The 21,537-nt window shown below is 42.0% G+C and overlaps 1 protein-coding gene across 1 annotated transcript in view; it reads left to right on the forward strand.

Annotated features, from left to right (window-relative positions):
- The window catches only part of vipas39 (VPS33B interacting protein, apical-basolateral polarity regulator, spe-39 homolog), a 34,163-nt gene extending 23,987 nt beyond the window's left edge, over window positions 1-10,176 (forward strand). Inside the window, exons 15-19 of the mRNA XM_079526170.1 lie at window positions 2,480-2,521; window positions 3,064-3,240; window positions 4,429-4,518; window positions 4,705-4,809; window positions 8,662-10,176. Of these exons, the coding sequence (XP_079382296.1) occupies window positions 2,480-2,521; window positions 3,064-3,240; window positions 4,429-4,518; window positions 4,705-4,809; window positions 8,662-8,682 (435 nt within the window). The 3' untranslated portion in view covers window positions 8,683-10,176. The remainder of the gene's footprint in view (window positions 1-2,479; window positions 2,522-3,063; window positions 3,241-4,428; window positions 4,519-4,704; window positions 4,810-8,661) is intronic.
- The last annotated feature ends 11,361 nt before the right edge of the window (window positions 10,177-21,537 follow it).

Raw genomic sequence — 21,537 nt, forward strand, 5'->3', positions numbered from 1 at the left:
TTTTTACCACTATACAGTCTGACGTAAGATGTTTTTACCACTAGAGAGAGTCTGACGTAAGATGTTTTTACCACTATACAGTCTGACGTAAGAGGTTTTTACCACTATGGAGTCTGACGTAAGAGGTTTTTACCACTATAGAGTCTGACATAAGAGGTTTTTACCACTATGGAGAGTCTGACGTAAGAGGTTTTTACCACTATGGAGAGTCTGACGTAAGAGGTTTTTACCACTATAGAGAGTCTGACGTAAGAGGTTTTTACCACTATGGAGAGTCTGACGTAAGAGGTTTTTACCACTATAGAGAGTCTGACGTAAGAGGTTTTTACCACTATAGAGAGCCTGACGTAAGAGGTTTTTTACCACTAAACAGTCTGACGTAAGATGTTTTTACCACTATAGAGAGCCTGACGTAAGAGGTTTTTACCACTATACAGTCTGACGTAAGAGGTTTTTACCACTATACAGTCTGACGTAAGAGGTTTTTACCACTATAGAGAGTCTGACGTAAGAGGTTTTTACCACTATAGAGAGTCTGACGTAAGAGGTTTTTACCACTATGGAGAGTCTGACGTAAGAGGTTTTTACCACTATAGAGAGCCTGACGTAAGAGGTTTTTACCACTATAGAGAGTCTGACGTAAGAGGTTTTTACCACTATAGAGAGCCTGACGTAAGAGGTTTTTTACCACTAAACAGTCTGACGTAAGATGTTTTTACCACTATAGAGAGCCTGACGTAAGAGGTTTTTACCACTATACAGTCTGACGTAAGATGTTTTTACCACTAGAGAGAGTCTGACGTAAGATGTTTTTACCACTATACAGTCTGACGTAAGAGGTTTTTACCACTATGGAGTCTGACGTAAGAGGTTTTTACCACTATACAGTCTGACATAAGAGGTTTTTACCACTATGGAGTCTGACGTAAGAGGTTTTTCCACTATACAGTCTGACGTAAGAGGTTTTTACCACTATAGAGAGTCTTACGTAAGAGGTTTTTACCACTATGGAGTCTGACGTAAGAGGTTTTTACCACTATAGAGAGTCTTACGTAAGAGGTTTTTACCACTATGGAGTCTGACGTAAGGGCTTTCTACCAGTGATGTTTTCGTCGACTAAAACAAAGACGAAAAATATTCGTCGACTGCCTTTTCCACTGACGAAAACTAAATTATTAAACTAAGCTGTGATGACTAAAACTAAGGGCCGATTCATACTCCTATTTTACCGCTGTAGTGCCGAAATGATTTCGGCTCGTCATAAATTTTCAGTAGCACCGAAGAGCCGACTTTAGGACGGTACCCGCCCCGAACCTCAAATGACAGCACATTGTAGGCTCTACAGAGCCGAACCGACTTTTATTCGGCTCTAAAATAGGAGTATGAATCGCGCCTAAGACTAAATATGTTACAATTTCGTCAACAGATAAAAACTAGAGTAAAATGTTAGGAAGGGACTAGTGGACAAGAGATCCAGTATGAGTCATTTTACACTTGGTTTCATGCTGAAAATAGCAGATCTACGAGCTTGTAGATCGGCTATTTTCAGCAAGCGTAAAATCCGTCATTACGACGGCATCAAGGCCCGCCAGAATACATTTTAGTCGACTAAATCAACTGTAGATTTAGTTGACTAAAATATTATGACATTTAGTCAACTAAAACTAGACTAGACACTAAAACATTCCAGGTGACTAAAATGTGACTAAAACTAAATAAACTATTCAAGAGACTATGACTAAAACTGAAATAGAAATTTGCAGTCAAAAACAACGCTGGTATCTACCACTATAGAGTCTGACGTAAGGGGAGCCGTGGGACGGAAAGAGATCGCTGGTTTTCTGCCTTTTTTCCAGCTCTGGACTACTCGCACATTTAGGCCTGACGTCGAAAAGTCTAAATCCTGACAGTCTTCTGAAAAACCTATGTTTCTAAACTTTCTATGACAGTGGTTCTCAAACATTTTCATGTCAAGGACTCCCAAAAATATTGGCCGCCGACCTCCATCTGAAAATATGTAGTTCCAGCGACCCCCCCAGAAGCAAAGATTTGAGTTAAAAACGTTCGCGTACGAGCTTGTAGATCTGCTATTTTTCAACAGCTAAAGTATAACATAATACTTAAAACACCAAAAGGGGTTCCCGTCCAGAATGGGTTAAGCTTTGGCTTGATATCATTAATTGCCATTAGTATTGTGCAACAACTTAAATCAAGCCCTTAACTTATTGTTTAATGTCGAGCTTTTTCTCCCACACCACGCCTTTTAATAGCCTTTCTTACAATTTGATGGACTTATGAAATATGATTTAAATATACTCTAATCCATTTAACAAAGGTGGTGTATTCATGTTTTTACATATTTCTGCATTCAGATGCAGTATAACTCAACGAAATGTATCGATTGGTGTTTGATGGCGTATTGACCGATATTCTGTCTGTCTGTCTGTCTGTCTGTCTGTCTGTCTGTCTGTCTGTCCAGGGAACATACAGTAGTCCGGCCAACATCCGGAAAACATTCAGGGTGAGAAACGCACGTTAACTTTTTGTTGGTGGTTCTCAAACTGTCTCCAGTACTCCTGGAAATTAACGGGGTTTTATAGTTCACGAAAACTAAAATTGAGACCAAAAAAAGAAAAGAAAAAAACATTTTTGTTAACTGAAATAAACAAAAACTATAAAAAAAAACAATACGCTAACTAACTGAAACTGTATTGTGTGTTTACACAACCAAATAAAACAAGCCAAAATGCCTTTAGTTTTGATCATTACCGACAGTAACTGAATATATACTGTATATTCTTTTAAATAGTATATTTTGTTGAGTTTTTAATAGGCCTACTTACTCTGACCTTTGTGAATTCCGTATATTCCGTTATATGAATATAACCTAAACCTAATAAAAAACTAAACTAAAGGTAAGAAAGTAAGAAAAAAATTAAAAAAATTAAATTGTTAAAACTAACTTAATTAAAAAAAAGAATATACAAAAAAAAACAATACAAAAAAAAATATATATATATATATATATAATGAAAAATTCTAAAATGATTGTAACCTTTGCAGCTCAGTGACAAGCAGCACCTGGTGACAGCGCTGGCGGCGAGGGCCAAGCAGAAGGCATGGCTGGATGTGGACGCTCTGTTCGCCAGCAGGAACTGGCTGGGGGTCAGCAAGAAGCGCTCTCCTGTTGGCTTCAACAGAGTGGTGGACATACTGTCCAAGAACAACGCTCCTGTGATGGTACGCACATGCACACGCACACACACAGACACACACACACACACACACACACTAGGGCATTAAGCAACTAGTCGACTAGTAAATCCACTAGTCGACCTTGTTGGTACTAGTTGACTAGTTGATAAGAAGAAAAAAAAAAGGGGGGGGGGGGGGGGGTTTGTCGACTAAAACTAAGACTTGTTCGTCGACTACCTTTTTCCACTAACGTAAACTACATGAAAACGAAGCTATTATGACTAAAACTAAGCTAAATGTATTGACAATTTCGTCAACAGATAGAAACTAGACTAAAATGTTAGGAAGGGCCTAGTGGACAAGAGATCCAGTATAAGTCATTTTACACTTGGTTACATGCTGAAAATAGCCGACCTACAAGCTCACAACGCGCCACGCTGCGACACGTTATGAGCTTGTAGATCGGCTATTTTCAGCAAGTGTAAAGATTGTCATTACGACGGCATCAAGACCCGCCAAAATACATTGTAGTCGACTAAATCAACTGTAGATTTAGTCGACTAAAATCTTATGACATTTAGTCGACTAAAACTAGACTAACACTAACACATTCCAGGTGACTAAAATGTGAACTATTCAAGAGACTACGACTAAAACTAAAATCAAAATGTACCGCCAAAAACCACACTGATGTGTTGTGTCAACTTGTGTGAGCGGTGACCACCGCGACCTGACGTCATGTTGTACTTTTACGTGGTCATGCACCTCTTCACCGAAAACTGGACTATGAATAGGCCTTAAGTGTTCTTGAGGGGCCTGGAAACTGTATGCTAATTAGCTGGGCCCTAACTGGTTAGGGCCCAGCTAATTAGCATACATTTTAGGCCCAACCCAGACCCTAAAAACGAAGTTTCATTCCAAAGACTATGACTAAACTAAAATAGAAATTTGCTGCCAAAAAAAGCACACACACACACACACACACACATTCATACACACACACATACACACACACACACACACACACAAAGTCCACACAAAATAAAAGCTGTCTATAGTGCAGACAAAAGACAGAGTTAAGGTCCCCACACATCGAGTGCGATTTTCGGATTTTTAGAGGCGTTTCTCCATCGGTTTTCCGAAAAACGCGTCCAGTGTGCAACCACCTTAAGTGTGTTTGTGTGTGTGCGTGTGCGTGTGTGTGCGCGTGTGGTGTGTGTGTGTGTGTGTCAGGTCCTACAGGACTATGTTGCCCTGGTTGACGAGCCGGAGCTGAGGATCAATCTGGCACTGAAATACAAATGTCATGACCTCATCATTAATGTAAGACCTGTCTGTCTGTCTGTCTGTCTGTCTGTCTGTCTGTCTCTTATGTGCCTGCCTGTGTTTAATCTGATTGATTGACTGATTGATTATTTGATAAATTGATTAATGATTGATTGACGTGTGCGTGCGTGCGTGCGTGCGTGCGTGCGTGCGTGCGTGCGTGCGTGCGTGTGGTGTGATCAGACCTACAGGGACCTGAAGGACCGCCAGCTGTTGCTAGGATACCGCTGCAAGGTGGAGCGAGGGTCTATGGAGGACCGCAAGATAGAGGAGCTGATCTCTAACCCTGTAAGACTGATAGGATTCATACTATGATCAATAATAACACACACACACACACTCACAGACACAAATATAAGATATATTAGAACTTCTCTCTAACCATGCAAGACTACAGTCTCACAACGCGTCACGGTGCGACACATTGTGAGCTTGTAGATCTGTCTGTTTTATTTTTATTGTATTATTTTATAATAATGCAAATCTACGAGTAACTACAGTAACTAAAGTTCTCAAATAAATGTAGTGGAGTGAAAGTACCCTATTGTGCTGAATATACAGTAAGAATATTTTTTTCTTCTAATGAAAATATCCCAACAAAAAAAAAACTGTGTTGTATTATAATCGGGGACTAGACTTATTTGACATTCAATGTTCTTCTATCCACAAATGAGTCTTGGAAAAATGGGGGGTCGTCTTATAATCAAGAGTCGTCTTATATTCGGCCACATAAATACGGTACAATATTTGGATCCGATATGTTAACACTCTTATCGCCCTAGTCGGAGGTCTCCGCCCTATCAAATAATTACGCCTGTCGACCAGGAGGGAGATGAATCAAAAGACGGAACATTAATCGTTTCATAGTCTAGGAGTGTCTGTTGGGCAACATTTGATGTCATTTCCAGCTAGTCCGTCATCCAAAGTGGTCCCCCTCCATTTTAACGGATGGGATCAAAAATCTTAAAGGACCTATAACATAAAATTGAACTTTTTCAATTTATTTTGTGTTTTTGGGGCTCCCATATGTGTTTTCTATCCCCACAAATAACCAATTTTGAACAATCAAGCTTTCATATCATATGGGTGTTTTAATGGAAATTGCTCTCAGGAACAGCTCAATTGATTTTGGCCTCATCGTGATGTCATCAATGTCACCCTACTTTGTATAATTCCTCCTCTTCTTCAGTCTTCAGTTCCAAATTTGCATTTCCACTTTGTTTACAATGTCTACCATTGTTGATTTTCCAAGCTGGCATGGAATGGAAACAAGCCTGGTTTAATCATCAGTATTATAATGACTCAAATATTAAATAATCTGCATATCAGCACCCCCACCACCTCAGGACATTGTGGTACTGCAGCTAAAACTGCTTTCAAAGTCCAGAAAGAAACTACAAGGCCTGGTTATATCAGAGTGGTGATTGAGGCTCAAACCATTAGAAATAACTTTGAGGGACATAGACAATATGATTTTAAAATGCATGTTATTTGCGCTGTAAAACGTGAATAATTCCAATTCTAACAAAAGATTGTTTTTGACGGCCCATCGCAGTCCCGTCGCTTGTCGCGTTAGAAGTAATCATACCTCCGGTGGCTGTCAATCCTCTGGGGGTCTTTTGGCTACATGCTATTATATTTAGCACAAACCAAGATGGCGTCTGTGTCACCTTGAAATGGGCTCTGAAGCTGCAAATCGCTGGGTGTACTGATTTAATGGTTCCAAATGACGCTGGGCGATCTAGGTGTTAACACTCCAATCGCCCAGGACGAAGTATACCCAGGGCTGCACACAGGCGGTACGCCAGTGCGCATGCGTCGTCAAAATAAATTCTGCGCTGTCAATCAATCGCCGGGAAGCGCTTCTGCGTACCGCCTGCTGGGGCCGCCTAGAATGATTATTATGGCCAGAATACTAGTAAAATCTGTAGCGAGAGCATTTCCCACCGACTGCCAATCAAAGTACGTCTTGCACAAGTGCACTGGCCATTGTGGCCAATCACAGCGCGTCCTTACTCAAACGAGGGACGATCCATTTCCATGCTGCTCGCTGCTGGGAGGAGGGCGGTTCGGTTGACAGGAGTTTACTACTGAGAAATCCTGACACAAATGGTTCGGCTTCTCCGTTTCAGATGTGGAGCAAACTAAAAAGTAAAAGTTGTAAAAGGGGATGCTTTGGATGCTTTGCACTCTTCCCATTCGCCGCTGTGCTCATGTTTGTTTTCCGGGTGCTGGAGCAAGTTGCTCGTGTGCGATGCCGTCTCTCACAGCCTAGGCACCGTAGCCTGGCTAATAAGCCAGACTCAAATCACACTGTCGTGATTCGGTCTGGCTTATAGGCACAGGCCACTGACTTTTTACGGGTACAGGTTTTAGTTCCGACAGTGGGAACTGGGAAGAGTGCAAAGCATTGCGGACTGGCACTGCTGCTGCAGCCTGCACAACATGAAGCTTATCAACATGACAACACCGTATCCCGACATACTGTCCCTTATTATCGTAAAGTCGGGTAGTACACTGTTTATTTTTGCACCGAGGAGCCATGTGTGTCTAACTGTCTGAGTGACTGTACGTTGCCTCGGTAAAAACTAAAGGGAAGCCTGACGTATGCTTCGCCGTACGACGTGTATGTTAAACAAATAGCTGATCTGCAAGCTCACAACGTGTCGCCTCCGCAACACGTTGTGAGCTAGTAGATCGGCTATTTAAATATATATATATATATTATATAGTACCTAAATATTGCTTTGATGCTCATATTATCCTTAGGAAGTATTAAGTTGTGCATTTAGGGCTGGACCACACATGGACCTAGCTGCAATTTCCAACTCTAGATTTTGTTTTATAATGGTATGAATCTAGAGTTGAAATACCCACCAGTCCCCACCTATCCAATAAATATAGTTTTTCTATAAGTTATTCATGCATCCCTCTTTTATTCATCCGGCGAGACGGGTCGCCGCATTTTGGAGTACCAAGTAACTTCTCCAGGTGCTCCTCTGAGTACTAGACCAAAAAAGTTGTGTGCAGCCCTGAGTATACCGTCCTTTCAATAGGCCTATCTCACAGCCCGTTTTTCACGCCCACTTCCGGTAAATAGTGGTGACTTTAACATGAGCATTTACACGTTTTTTTCTCTGGAGAATCTAAGTACATTTTCTAATGTAAAAATGTGACAGACCAATATTATTATGAAGCAAACAATATGGTAAATCAGCTCGAACAGATAGAACAAACCTTACCTTGAGAAAACAAAAGTTGTAGACTTCTTAAATTACCTCTGTTAACATGAAGCGTCTATGGAGTGACGTCACGCTATCACCACTAACCCCGAAAGGGGGCGTATTAAGGGGGGCGGGGAAATTCTGTGAGATAGGCTTATTAGTAACACCCAGCGCCCAGGACGACGTTTTATCCAAAATATGAAGATTATTGATATCACAACCGATCGCATCGCTCCACAGCCTAGGAGCGCCTGTTGCGCAATACTCGATGTTGCGTAACAGTCGGACGTCATCGAAAATGTTTCCCCCCCTGTTTAGCCGACGAGACCGAAAATCTTAAAACGTTAATAACTCTTGATCTAAATCATCCCGTCCAATTCTAAGAAAAGATCATGTGTTAGACGGCCCACCGCGGTCCCGTCGCTAGTCGCGTTCGATTTAATCATGCCTCCCGTTGTTGTCGATCGGCTCTAGAGTGTTTTGGCTGCATTTAGCTGCTACATCCTGGGACAACATCCGGTCCGTTGGTAAAAGTGCTCCGCTGCTATAAATTCAGTTTTGGTGGCGGGTGGCAAAACCTTCATCCAATCAGGATGAGTGGGGCCTTCCTCCAATCATGATCGAGTGGGAGCGGGCCTTGGTGCACGTCCTGTTGGTCTGTTGCACTTCCCCCCACTGTAGAGCGTGCATGTGCACATTTTGTTACCGGGGCGGACTGGGTGGTTTTCCAAATCACCCAAATCACTGAATGCTCCTTTAATGGATTAAATAACCCCGGGCAATCGGAGTGTTAACAGTGGAGTAGAAGTAAAATTGGAAATTGGAAAATAATAAAGTACAAATACCTCAAAATGGTACTCTAGTAAATGCACTACTGGCCAGCGCTGATGTCTTCTTGTCACGTTTTGTCCTGCAGCAGATCCGATGGAAGAACTGACCTCTGACCTCAACCTGGACACCGTGATGTCACACCGTGATGTCACTGAGCCTTTGAGCAAGGCACTGCAGGACGCTCCGCCCCCCCCCTTGGTCGTGTGTTGTTGACGGATCAACACGCCACTAGAATGTTAAAAAAATAATAATATATATATATGACTAAAAATAATATATATATATATATATATGACTGAAGTACGGAGAGTACAGCCAGGTGAAATACCATCCCGATCGGGTCGAGTGAATTCACGTCATCATCATCATCGTGTGTCTTGACTGTCTTCTGCAGATCCCGGTCTGGCCTCAAGCGCTGCAATGGGGGGGGGGGTCGTCATGGCCATGTCAGGGGACCCCCAGGGGTCCTTGAGGGAAGTTCCAGGAGGTCCCCAGCTAAATGATAGTTTGGAACCAAATGGACCCTTATGGGTCTTGTACCCTAACGGGTCCATTTGGTTCCGTTTGTACACTCTCAGAGTTAAATTAACATTGATTTTTACAATGAAAATTGGGGGGTCCCAGAGATAGAAATGCCATTCAATGGAGGGTCCGTAGACTAATATGCATGTCAAGCTGGGGGTCCGTGAAATTAAACGGGTTGAGAATCACTGCTTAGAGCCGTGAAAATCTTCTCTTATGAGGGTCCCTGGCATATCTTCTCAAATGGTTTACATAGTACACATAGTGCATGCATAAACTTTCCTTAATGATTATATCTGGTTTCAGTATTTATTTATGATGTTATTAAGGTTATTGTAGTGGTCAATTCGTATTGGGGGTGGGGAGGGGGGCGGGGCAGGGGTCGCGAGACACGGCCAAAGCATTTCCCGGGGGTCCCCCAGCCGAGAACGTTGAGAACCCCTGGACTCTGTAGTAGGGAGAGCAACCACTGCACGTGTACTAGTTGACTTGACATGTATAGAGCTCCGCAGTCCCGCCCCCTCCCGAGGACCAGAAGTGAATTCCCCGTTAATTTTCCTCATAGACTTTTCAAAAAGTATTTATATAAAAACGTTTACGCCGCGGACCAAGCCAACTCGAGTTGTGACGACAAAGGACAGTAAACGCAATGTTTTGGGCCGATCAAATAATTTGTGAGAAGAAAAACATGGCAGGATGCAACACTTTTTGTTTTGTTTTTCTTCTTACAAATTATTTGATCAGCGAAAAACATTGTGTTTATTGTCACGATGTGTCACAACTCCAGTTGGCTTTGTCCACGGCGTAATCGTCTATTTAAATAAATACTTTTTGAAAAGTCTATGAGGAAAGTTTGAATGAGAAATTCACTTCTGGTTCTAGCGTCGTCATGAAAGGGGGCGGGACTGCGACGCTCTATATTGATTCATATCTGGAGTTCCAAGTGAACTTTGCCAAATGAAAGAATGTCTTTGTTATATTCTGTTATGTCCTCTCATACCACATTCCTCGTCTGTTTTTTGTTTTGTTTTGTTTTTTTAAACATGCAATTAAAATACAAAATGATTGTAAACATTAATGTTGTAAAAATGTCTTTGTGTGAAATGTGCCATCATCATAATCAGGGTTGGGATTTCTCTTGAAAACAATTCAGAAAACCGCCGATCTACAAGCTCTTGCCAGTGCATCTGATCTGACATCCTGTGAGCTTGTAGATCTACAAGCTCAGCCAGTGCATCTGATCTGACACGCTGTGAGCTTGTAGATCGTCTGGTTTCACTACTTTACTGCTACGAGTGTGCCGATGGAGGGCATTCACAGTTATGGAGCAAAAGACGATGCAAGGTTTCCGCCCAGTGTTGGTATCATTTCTTTTTCACGTCTGTTTATATCGGTTGTCCAGGTCTGGTCGGAAATCGGGAGCCGATCACGTCATTTTCAAATGATCGGAATGATGTCTAAAACTACTGATAAATAAATAAAAATAAAAATTAGACTAAAAATGTAGGAAGGGGCTAGTGGACAAGTGATCCAGTATAAGTAATTTCACACTTGGTTGCATGCTGAAAATAGCAGATCTACAAGCTCACAACACGTCGCGCTGTGAGCTTGTAGATTAGTAGCTATTTTCATTAGCCGTCATTACGACGGCATCAACACCCACCAAAATAAATTGTAATACAGTTGACTAAATCAACTGTATTTTTAGTCGACTAAAATCGTATGATATTTAGTCGACTAAAACTAGACAAACATTACAGGTGACTAAAATGTGACTGAAACTAAAACTATTGAAGAGACTGACTAAAACTAAAATCGAAATGTTCTGCCAAAAACAACACTGATCCGGACATCCCTATAGTGTCAATATTATATTCATATGATAATTTACTGGATATTGTAATATTGTGATGTGGCATAATGTTCTATAAAAATATAAATATCGGATCGGGAAAGATCGGTATAGGCAGATAGTACTCAATATCAAATGATCGGTTTGAGAGCAAAGAAAACTTGATTGGGACATCCCCTGGTTATAACATCAGATAACCACAGCACATACTAGCCCTGAAGGCCGTGGGCGCGTGCGTCTAAAAGCATCAATGTTTCGGGCTTATTGTATTTATATAGGGTCTAGTTGCACGCACAGCATGTGTCTTGGGGAAGGTCATGTCCATCTGTGGAGCATGGAATGGATACAAGTTGCACACCACCATAATGGTCTGGCCTTTAATTATTTTCTTTTTCCCCTATATCTGCCACCAACATCGGTCTCGGGACAAAGATGTTTGTAGTTCTGAGCACATGGCAAGGATGATGTACAAAGATGATCTCTGTCAATGAGCTGTTGTAAAGAATGGAACACTACAATTAAACATGTTTATGCACAGTTTCGTCAACCCTCCTCCAGTCCACTTTAATCCGTTCTTTGGACATATCATGCATTTGGCAACACAACAACATCCGAGAACATTAAGTGGAAGGACCCTAAGACTATAAGAGGACTCGTTTGAGGCCATGCAGCACAAGCAGAGAAACATAGCTGCAGGCCTGCTGATGCAGTGTAGCCAGGGAGACACAGGCCCAGAAGCTCAACGCCAACGGTTAAAGGGACACTTCACCCTTTTTGCAAAAAAATATATGTTAATGACATTTAGAAGATTTAGAACACTTTCCTGGGGGTCTTTATGTGTGTAACATGTGGTTTTAGATATTTTATATTTTAGCAGTGAGCCCAGTGTCTCTGATGTCATGGACACTGGCCTCACTTACTTCCTGGACTTCAATTCCCATAAAGCTTTGGTGCACTGCTCCTCCTTGTGGATAGGGGGAGGGCTGTCTTACTGAGACAACATGTAGTCCAGGAAGTAAGTGAGCCCAGTGTCCATGACATCAGAGACACTGTGCTCACTGCTACGATCTAAAATATCTAAAACCACATATTACACACATAAAGACCCCCAGGAAAGTGTTCTAAAGCTCCTAAACATCATTAACATATATTTTTTTGCAAAAAGGGTGAAGTGTCCCTTTAAGGATTAACCTGTGATGTCATGACATACTTTTTATTTGTGTTTTTTCTATTCACTTGGTCATTAAGGTCCACAGAATGAGAGGTCTGCTCTGCCGGAAACATCGCAAAAAAAAAGTTATTGCCATTTTTGTATACCACCATAGACAACAAATATAAGGCAAAATGTCATTCTTTAAGTAGCATGTGACGTGTCAAACTAGGGAGTTTACATGATTCTGAGTCCATTACAAGCATTAGTTTTGCACGAAAAACACTCCTTGGCCTAAAAATGGCGATAGCCGGCATCACAAATGTGATGAGGTCAGCACATTTGTGGATCTGGCCCGAATTTGTCAAGGAGTGTTTTTCGTGCAAAACACAGCTAGAGCCTGGGCCGTGGCTCAGCGGTCCAGGCACCTTGGCTGGTAATCCAGTCTGGCAGTGTGCCGTGGGTTCGACTCCCGATCCCGACGGCCTTTGCTGCATGTCACTCCCCCATCTCTCTCCCCATTTCCTGTCAGCCTACTGTCTGTCCCTCCATAGAAAAATTAAATTAAATAAAGGTGAAAGCCACAAAAAAACATTAAAAAAAAGAAAACAGCTAGCACATGCATTCATAATGTGCACGCACACACACACTGCATCCACATGCACTGCATGCTGACCAGGGATAATTATGAATTATGAATGGATTCAGAATCATGAAAACGCCCTAGTTTGACATGTCACATGCTACTTAAAGTATGATGACATTTTGCCTTATATTGGTTCTGGTGGGTATACAAAAATGGCCTTAATATTTTCCGACGGCCGGCCGGTCGGTCGAACCCGCCGGCTCTTTTGGATTCTGGCCTCCCTCTAAAGTTGGAGTCTTATTAATGTGCAGTTCAAATAGGGCCTAAAACATGTTTTGTAAATAAAAATACTGTACATTAGTCATTAGGTCTATAACTCTTTCTGAACGGCTGTTTTCTTCACTTCATTTGGTGAGCGGTGCGGCCGCTCCAACGCACAGCTGTGCAGTGGCGTGCACAGACATTTAGAGGGGCAGGTGCTCAAGTTAAAAAAAGGGCACCTTGTGCAGCGCGTGGAACCGGCCGGTTGCCTTAATCTATTTTGGGCGGGAACCCCTTTTGGTGTTAGCATTATGTTATGCTTTAGCTATTGAAAAATAGCAGATCTACAAGCTCATAGCGCGCCACCGAGTGGCGCGCTATGAACTTGTAGGTCTGCTATTTTTGAAAAATCCAAAAAAAAAAAAGGGGAAAAAAAGTTTTTTTTTTTTTTTTTTTTTCAAAAGGGCACATTGCCAAAAGGGCAGGGGGTGCTCTAGCACCCCCTAGTGTCTATCTGTGCACGCCACTGCAGCTGTGTGTGTTTGTCTGTCCGTTTGAGCACCGGTAATGTCCGCGACGACATGTTGTTGACATCATCAGACGTCCTCATTGTGATGAAAGGCACCGCTCACTTCACACAAGTGTGATTTTTTTGAGGGCCCTCCTATAAACAGCATTACTGTAGATTCTGTCTGAACCCAAAACATTAAATGCCATTGACAATGATTGGAGAATTTACGTCATGTGTGTCTGAGCTTATTGGCCAATAAGGGACCACCATTCTTGATGATGATTTATTGATGATGTACGATGATTAGAGCGCCCCTCACTGATTTTTGAGTGGTGCAAACCACTCCAACAACCAGCTTTGTTTGTATCCGTGTTTGTGTGTACCTGTACGTGGGGCCCAAAAGAATGAGCATGGTTACTATGGTCACTGACATTACGTCAGACCACAGCTGATCAGGCTATATAAGACCTTGCACCACTCAGTTCACACGGGTGTGATTTTTATTGTTATATTGTAACATATTGTACAATTGTAATATATGAGGAACAATAATGGATTATTATTCGGTTCTTAGTTGTCTCCACCAGCCGAAGGCAGTAGGCCTATCTCTATAGTCATGTGCTCAAGACGGATATGACCGATATTTCATATTCCATCCTAATTGGCTAACTTTGGCTTTCAAAGTTTGCAGGATTGGCCTGTTTTGAACAAAAAGCCTCAGATCATGAACGCAACGTGCAATTGACGTGAAATCTGTCACGCACTTTCCTATACTAGTTTCTTATGATTCTTGATGACTATTACAATTCGATGTATTTATGTGTTGTTCTTAAATCGCTCTGGATTAAGATTAAGATTAAATGCCTATATACCGCAGGTCGCATTTACTATGGAATCTTGCATTTCAATGTGTCACACCAGGCAAGCCCCCAGGTCATCGTGACATCACGTGACATCATCAGGGATGGATGTCATAGTAAATGTGACCTGCTGTCGCAGTTAAGCCCATATATGGAGATCCCTGATGCCATCAATATTGGCCAACCAGCAACTCTACATCTGACCCGGAAATTAAGGCCCGGCCCTACCTGGGCCCTCATCAAACCCTGTACACTTAAGACACTTAGATCTCCATGCATATACTGTATGGAGCTGACCTGTTCTCTCTTTCAATATTTATTTTATTGGTTTTTCACAAAAATATAAACATGCATTACATTACAAAGAAAAGGAAACAAAAGAGAAAAGAAAAAACAAGACAGAATCAACAACATGCCATATAGTAATACAGAAAAAAGTAGCATTCACGTATAATACTCCCATCATACAGTTTAACTTGTTCTTATGCAGTTGTCACACCCATAACATATTACTCTTTTCCATTCTTCTTTTAAAAATCTTGCCATAGGTGACCAATCTCTAACAAAAAGTCAGCAAGAGTGCCTCTTAATACGTTAATATGTGATTAACCTCTCCATTGGCAGTATCGACATGAGCTGACCTGTTCTGACATTCCATATGTTCATCAATCAAGCCCTGTACACTCAAGTACATAATTCATTCCATGTTGATCTGACCCCCCCATGCCAAAGCGCCAGCGCTCGCCCATAGCAGTCTGCCGTCAACGAGGCGGAGCACGCAAACTCTCCCCTTTGCCCTCAGGCGTCTTCACTGGTTTTAAATATTGTTTTTTAACATCACTTAATGTTGGTAAATTAGTCCGTAAACGGTCCCTACACACATTTTGGTTCCGTCCCATCCATCCCTGCAGAAATATGTAAAGTTTGAGGAACTGTAGCAAGACGTAGTTTCCACAGAGCTTATACGTAAATAGGCAGCCCACAAACCAGCTGTGCTTCCTGAAGCTGCTCTCTGAGGTCAACAACATGATTAATATAGACCATATTCACATGGCGGCCATATCGACATTTTGCATTGAAAAATCACACCGTGCGAAGTGAGGGGCGCTCTTATATCATCGCATACATCATCATAACGTAACATAACATGTCGATTTGCTCAGACACATTATGACGTAAATTATACCATTCATTGTCAATGGGAATGTAATCTTTGTGTAGGACAGAAATAGCCAATTTAAATTCTCCCTTTTTTGTCAATGGGAGTTTGATGTTTGTGTAAGAAAAATCGACACTAATAGCTGCATATAGGAGGGGCTAAAAAAAATAAAATAAAAATACATAGATACATGGATGCACCTGGCACGTATCCTCAGTGATGTATCCCAAGGTCATCAGGGTTTCGGGTCTCCCAACATCATACCCCTCGCTCAGGTGACCCAGCCGGGGTGATCAAGTCCCGACTTACGTCCCAGTAGCTACCCTCGATCAGTCCCATTAGGGAAAAACCAGGGCCACACAATCCGTTCGTCCTGAACTACTCTGCCGGGACTGGGAGGTACCATTCTGGCGCGTGGAAGGACTAGGCTCTGTGGGTTGACTCCTGTCCGGGCCCCTCCTACGTCTCACTAGGTCCACTCCTGCTCTCACCAGGTCAGGCCCTGTGCGTTGCACCAGACTCCCAGCACCAGGCACTTTATTCAGGAATGGTGGATTCTCGAGCCGCAACGGTTCCGCAGGCTCCACCTTGCCCTTGGTGGTGCTGCAGGCTCCGCTTGAGGCTTGAATGGCCCTCCTAAAGGCCTCACCGTGGGTTTGTTGGGCTTCTTCCTCACGGAAGACACAGGCTGGGGCGCCAACCCATACTGCTCCCGGGTGCCGTCTACTTTCCGGCTGCCACCCGTCTCTCCGGTGGTCACCAGACTATTCCTGGTTGTCACGTAGTCTATTCCTATGAGTCACTATAAATAGAATAACTAAAACAAAATACATACATGCACCTGGGACGTATCCTCAGTGATGTATCCAATTATTATATATATATATATCAAGGGTAGTAGCTGAGCACAAGTGCACATTTTCAGCAACGCCCTGCAAATAGAAACACACACACATACACACATTAACACCTGGGAGCTGACCAGTACAACCACAGTCTTATACTGGGGGTTCGGTGCCTTGCTCAACAGCACTTCAGCATTGTTGACAATCACTTCCCCACCCAGATTTTTCCTGCCCGTCCGGGGAATCGAACCGGCAACCTTTCAGCAACAAGGGCGCTCCTTTAACCCTTAGGCCACCACTGCCCGCTATTTGTGGCAGAACTTTTATTTCTTAAGTGATAAATGGTGCTAGAGGAAATGAAAAAGGAGAGTGGTAGTGTTTTCATATATGTATTTTTCTGTTTTTAACGGCTCATGTATATTTAATGAGGAAGGGCAGCACTAGTAGCAACATTAATAAATGATGGTCTGTCGCTTGTTTATGCGCCCTCCCGCACACAGTTTAGTTTATTTTGCCTCGACTTAACTTCCTGTACTGAGATTAAACCAGTTGGTTCCCAAACTTTCTCATGTCCTTGACATGAGAAAGTTGACACTCATTAGCCGGCGGACCCCCCCATTTGAAAATATATCCCCAAGGACCCCCCCCATAACAGAAGATTTATTACAGCTCTAGCAGTGATTTTCAAACATTTTCATTTCAAGGACCCCCATGTGTGATATGCAACATAAGCTATACGGACCCCCATTTAATGGCATTTCTATCTCTGAGAGCCCAATTTATATTGTAAAATCAATGTTATTTTAACTCTGAGAGTGTACATTTGTACACCGTCAGAGTTACAGACCCACAAGAGTGCATTTGGGTACAAACTATCATTTAGCTGGGGACCCCCTGGAACTCTCTCAAGGACCCCTAGGGGTCCCCAGACCACACTTTGGGAACCACTGGATTAAACAATCTAATCCAGGTGTTTTCAATTGATGTTGATCCAGCTGCGGGACCATGCACCTACTCCATCCTGATTATAAGAGAAGTGTTGATTTTGACAGTAACCTTTGATTTTAGTTTTAGTCATATAGTCTTCGAAATATATTTAGTCATATAGTTTTGAACATGGTGGACCCTATTGTAAACAAGTTTATGGTCCACAGTTAACAGTTTTTGTATTGAGTTGTGCTTGAAGTGTGTGTGTGTGTGTGTGTGTGTGTGTGTGTGTGTGTGTGTGTGTGTGTGTGTGTGTGCGTGCGTGCGTGCGTGCGTACGTGCGTGCGTGATTGTGTGTGTAATTGGGAGGTCATTATCATTGTAATGACATTTAAAAGACCTAATATTTCTACAATTGCAAGATTTTTGCTTGCTCAAATGATACATGTATAAGCAACTTTATTATGTTATGTTATGTTACTATATTTTCCAAAGCATAGGCTACTTTAATTTGATGTGGAGGAGAAGCTATAAATTAGCCTATAGGGTTCCTTACACAAACGTCATCAAGGCAAAATAATGCACCCTATGTACACCTTCATTCAAGCTGTGAACGTGGTGTCTGGAGAGCTCGCGTGTGTGTGTGTGTGTGTGTGTGTGTGTGTGTGTGTGTGTGTGTGTGTGTGTGTGTGTGTGTGTGCGCGACTGTGCGTGTGCGTGTGCGCGCGTGTGTGTGTGTGTGTGTGTGTGTGTGTGTGTGTGTGTGTGTGCGCGCGTGCGTGTGTGTGTGTGTATGCGTAACCTCGTGTCACCAGCGGCTTTCCACCTCGAGTGTGTGCGTGACTCCGTGTATGTATGAATGGACTTTAATTATAAGCTTAATCAACCCTATATGGCTACAACTCTCAGGTCAGTCTGTCTTCTTTCTAGTCAATATCATTGATTGTGTTGATTTTCAATAATTGGTTACTTGTTAAAATGAATGTAGGAGGAGGATATGTCGGCCGATTATTGGTATATCATCAGTCCATGTCGGTAACAGGAAGACTGCAGCGCCTCGATATTAATTTCTTAGTTTCCCCCCCAAACAAAATGTTAAACAAATTATAGGCTACACTATTTGGAGGCTATAGAAACATGAGAGTTTATTTCTAAAATTGACAGTATGCACTGTAGTCTTTGTGGTCATATTGAAACAAGTTGAATTTAATATGTGCGATATTGATGTAGTAGGCTACAGTAGCCTATATAGCCTACTATACATGCTGAAGAATAAAACATCTGTAGGTCTCATTTTCCAATTTTTTTATTTTATGTTTTACATTTTGTAATGAAATGGCCAATTTAACAACCAAGTAGCCTATAAGTGCGTGCCTTAGCTCCCCCTGTATATTCGTTCAAGTTTATAAGCCCTTTTAAAGTGTATTAGGCTACTCATCACTGTATCACATATGAATGTTCGATATGGTGGTACAGAACGCACTAAAGGCTCTGGACCATGGGGCTTAATCTTTGATATTAATAACAACAGAATTGAGGCTGTCCATGTGGATCATCATCATGTGGAACAAAAATCAACAAATGCCACAATACAACACAAAAAGATATAGGGTAAAAATAACGGAATTAATCTAAATATTTGTAGGTTTATGTCATATAGGCCTATTCCCTAAACATTGAATTCGTTCAAACAGTATATACTGTAGGCCGCCTAGATATAAACAAAGGCATAAATAGTTAATGAGCTATGAGCAGATTTATAGGCCACAATAAGTCTTATCGTCTGGTTTATTCATGGTTTATTGACATTATATGACAGTTTAGTACTAGGTCTGTAGCCGCGGACTATACACTAAAAACACATTTAAAACATGTTGACTGTTTTAATTAGAGGTGCTATAAGAGGTACGTGTAATAAGTGTTTGCGCGTGCGTGCGTCGTGCGCTCTTCCGTGACCATGCAATACAGACACCTTGTTTATAGATATATTTGTATTTAATTGAATTATAGCTAATTTTTATATTATTATAAATGATGTATAGCCATGCACATAGTCTATACAATTTCTATATTGCATGTATGTGTCTAGACATATAAGGCTACTGTCTGTCTTCATATTTTATATGGACACATGTGATGTGTCCATATTTGTAGCCTATACAGCTACAGTCCATTGTTGTCGTCCCCTCTCCCCCCCCCCTATCTCGCTCTCTCTCCCCCCTAATGTCAGTGAACTGGAAAACAGCCTTTATTCCCCTATATCGATCCATTCCTGAAAGACTGCATGCTGCTTACTGTCTGTTGGTTGATTGTAATGTCACTGGACATTACATCTCTCACTGTAAATGTCAACAAACACACAAATGTGTAGTGTGTGTGTGTGTGTGTGTGTGTGTGTGTGTGTGTGTGTGTGTGTGTGTGTGTGTGCGTGCGTGCGTGCGTGCGTGCGTGCGTGCGTGCGTGCGTGCGTGCGTGCGTGCGTGCGTGCGTGCTTTTCTGTTGAATTTCTTGAACTCCAACTTGTCTGTAAATGACTACATGGATGGACTCATCATAGGTCACCAGGTCATTCAGTTCACGGTCTCTCAACTAGTAGAAAGAACATTTAAAACAAATCAACAAATTCTACATTACTAAATGCATGGTCAGGGACCACATGCAATACCTCCACGGACCACCAGTGGTCCACGGAGCACCTGTTGAAAACCCATGATATAAAAGGTATTATCATATTAATTTATCATTGTTAAGTTCACTCTGTATATCCACGGGCATGATAGAATGATGATGCCATTACAAAACATAGGCTACATGGAAGAAATGTGTTTAATAAAACTAAATTAACTGCTAGAAGGACCTAAATTAACTTAATTAAGCAGTCACCGTCTCTGTGTCATGTTATTCTTTCTAAATGTTACAGTATAGAGATCGACTACTATACAATCAAATAAATCTGTATACAAGATAATTTCAGATTTCAGAGAGGGAGGGAAATACTACACTGTGTATACATTAAAAAAAAATGCGGGGGCGAGTTGGTAAAGGGGAGAGTCGTTTGGTATTCTGTGTGCGTGCACGTGCATGCGCGCGCGTGTGTGTGTGCGTGCATGTTACACATAGGCTACTAAGATTGTCCTCCACTAAATGACTCAGTCAGCCAACAGTCATGGCATGTGTCAGCTATAGAATGGTTTCATGCTGTGGGGACAGCCGGGGTCCTTGAGCAGAGCAAATTAGGTCAATATTATGGACCAAATTAGGTCAAGCTGCAGCTGTGAGCTTGTAGATGGCGCTAATGTTTGGTGAATGTGTTACCCCCAGGATAAGGAATGCTGGGATTTAAGTGGTTGAACGCCAAGTATAAAAGTCATTTTCAGTCTGTGTCCTATAATGGAAACAACCATTCTTTCCAGTTTTTCCTCGTGACATAATGTAGCCTATTTCTTTAGGGGAAAGATTTCTGCTATTTTCAGCATGCAACCAAGTGTGAAATGACTTATACTTCCTAACATTTTAGTGTAGTTATTTGTTGACGAAATTGCCAAAAGATTTAATCTAATAGTCTTTTAGTCTTGCAGATCGGCTTTCACTTTCCCCCCCCGTCTTTCTTATATTATTTGACAATTTGACCAATGTTTTAAAGTATAGTTTGTTGATTACGTTTGATGCAGTAATGGTTTTTGTCTTTTCTTTCGTTCTTTTTTGAGAACCCACCCCCACAAAATATGTGGGGAACCCCCTGGGGGTCTTGACCCACAGGTTGAGAACCACTGGTTTACATGGGGTGACCTGAGCGAAAAATGTTTGAGAACCCCTGCCTTATACCTTCAACTGGCTGAAGCACGCTGGATTTCTCTTTGTACATTTTGGGTAAAATAGTGTGTGTTGCATGGAGTCATACAGACAGCATGATACAACCTTTTTCAGCAAAAGGAGGAGAGGACACTGGAGCAGCACGGACATTTTAAGTATACAGAACGACTAACTTTTCGACCTAAAAGGTCTTCATCAGAGTCATGACCGTTTTCAGGTTGGTGAGGCTGATAACTCAACATTCTGACTTCCTCTTACAGGATATGACCCGGTTAATTTTGAGGCCTGATGCTATCACTCGCACGCATGCACGCACGCACGCACGCACTCATGCAGGCGTGTGCACACTCTCTCTCTCTCCATAATGACTAATTTCTCAGAAACGTTCAGTGATGAAATGCACTTTTTGACATGCTCACGTCATCAATGCTCTCCCCAAATTGAAGTTCAGGAAAACATACTGTGTTTGATTTTA

Source organism: Electrona antarctica, assembly GCF_951216825.1.
Source record: "Electrona antarctica genome assembly, chromosome: 17".
NCBI classification, from domain to species: domain Eukaryota; kingdom Metazoa; phylum Chordata; class Actinopteri; order Myctophiformes; family Myctophidae; genus Electrona; species Electrona antarctica.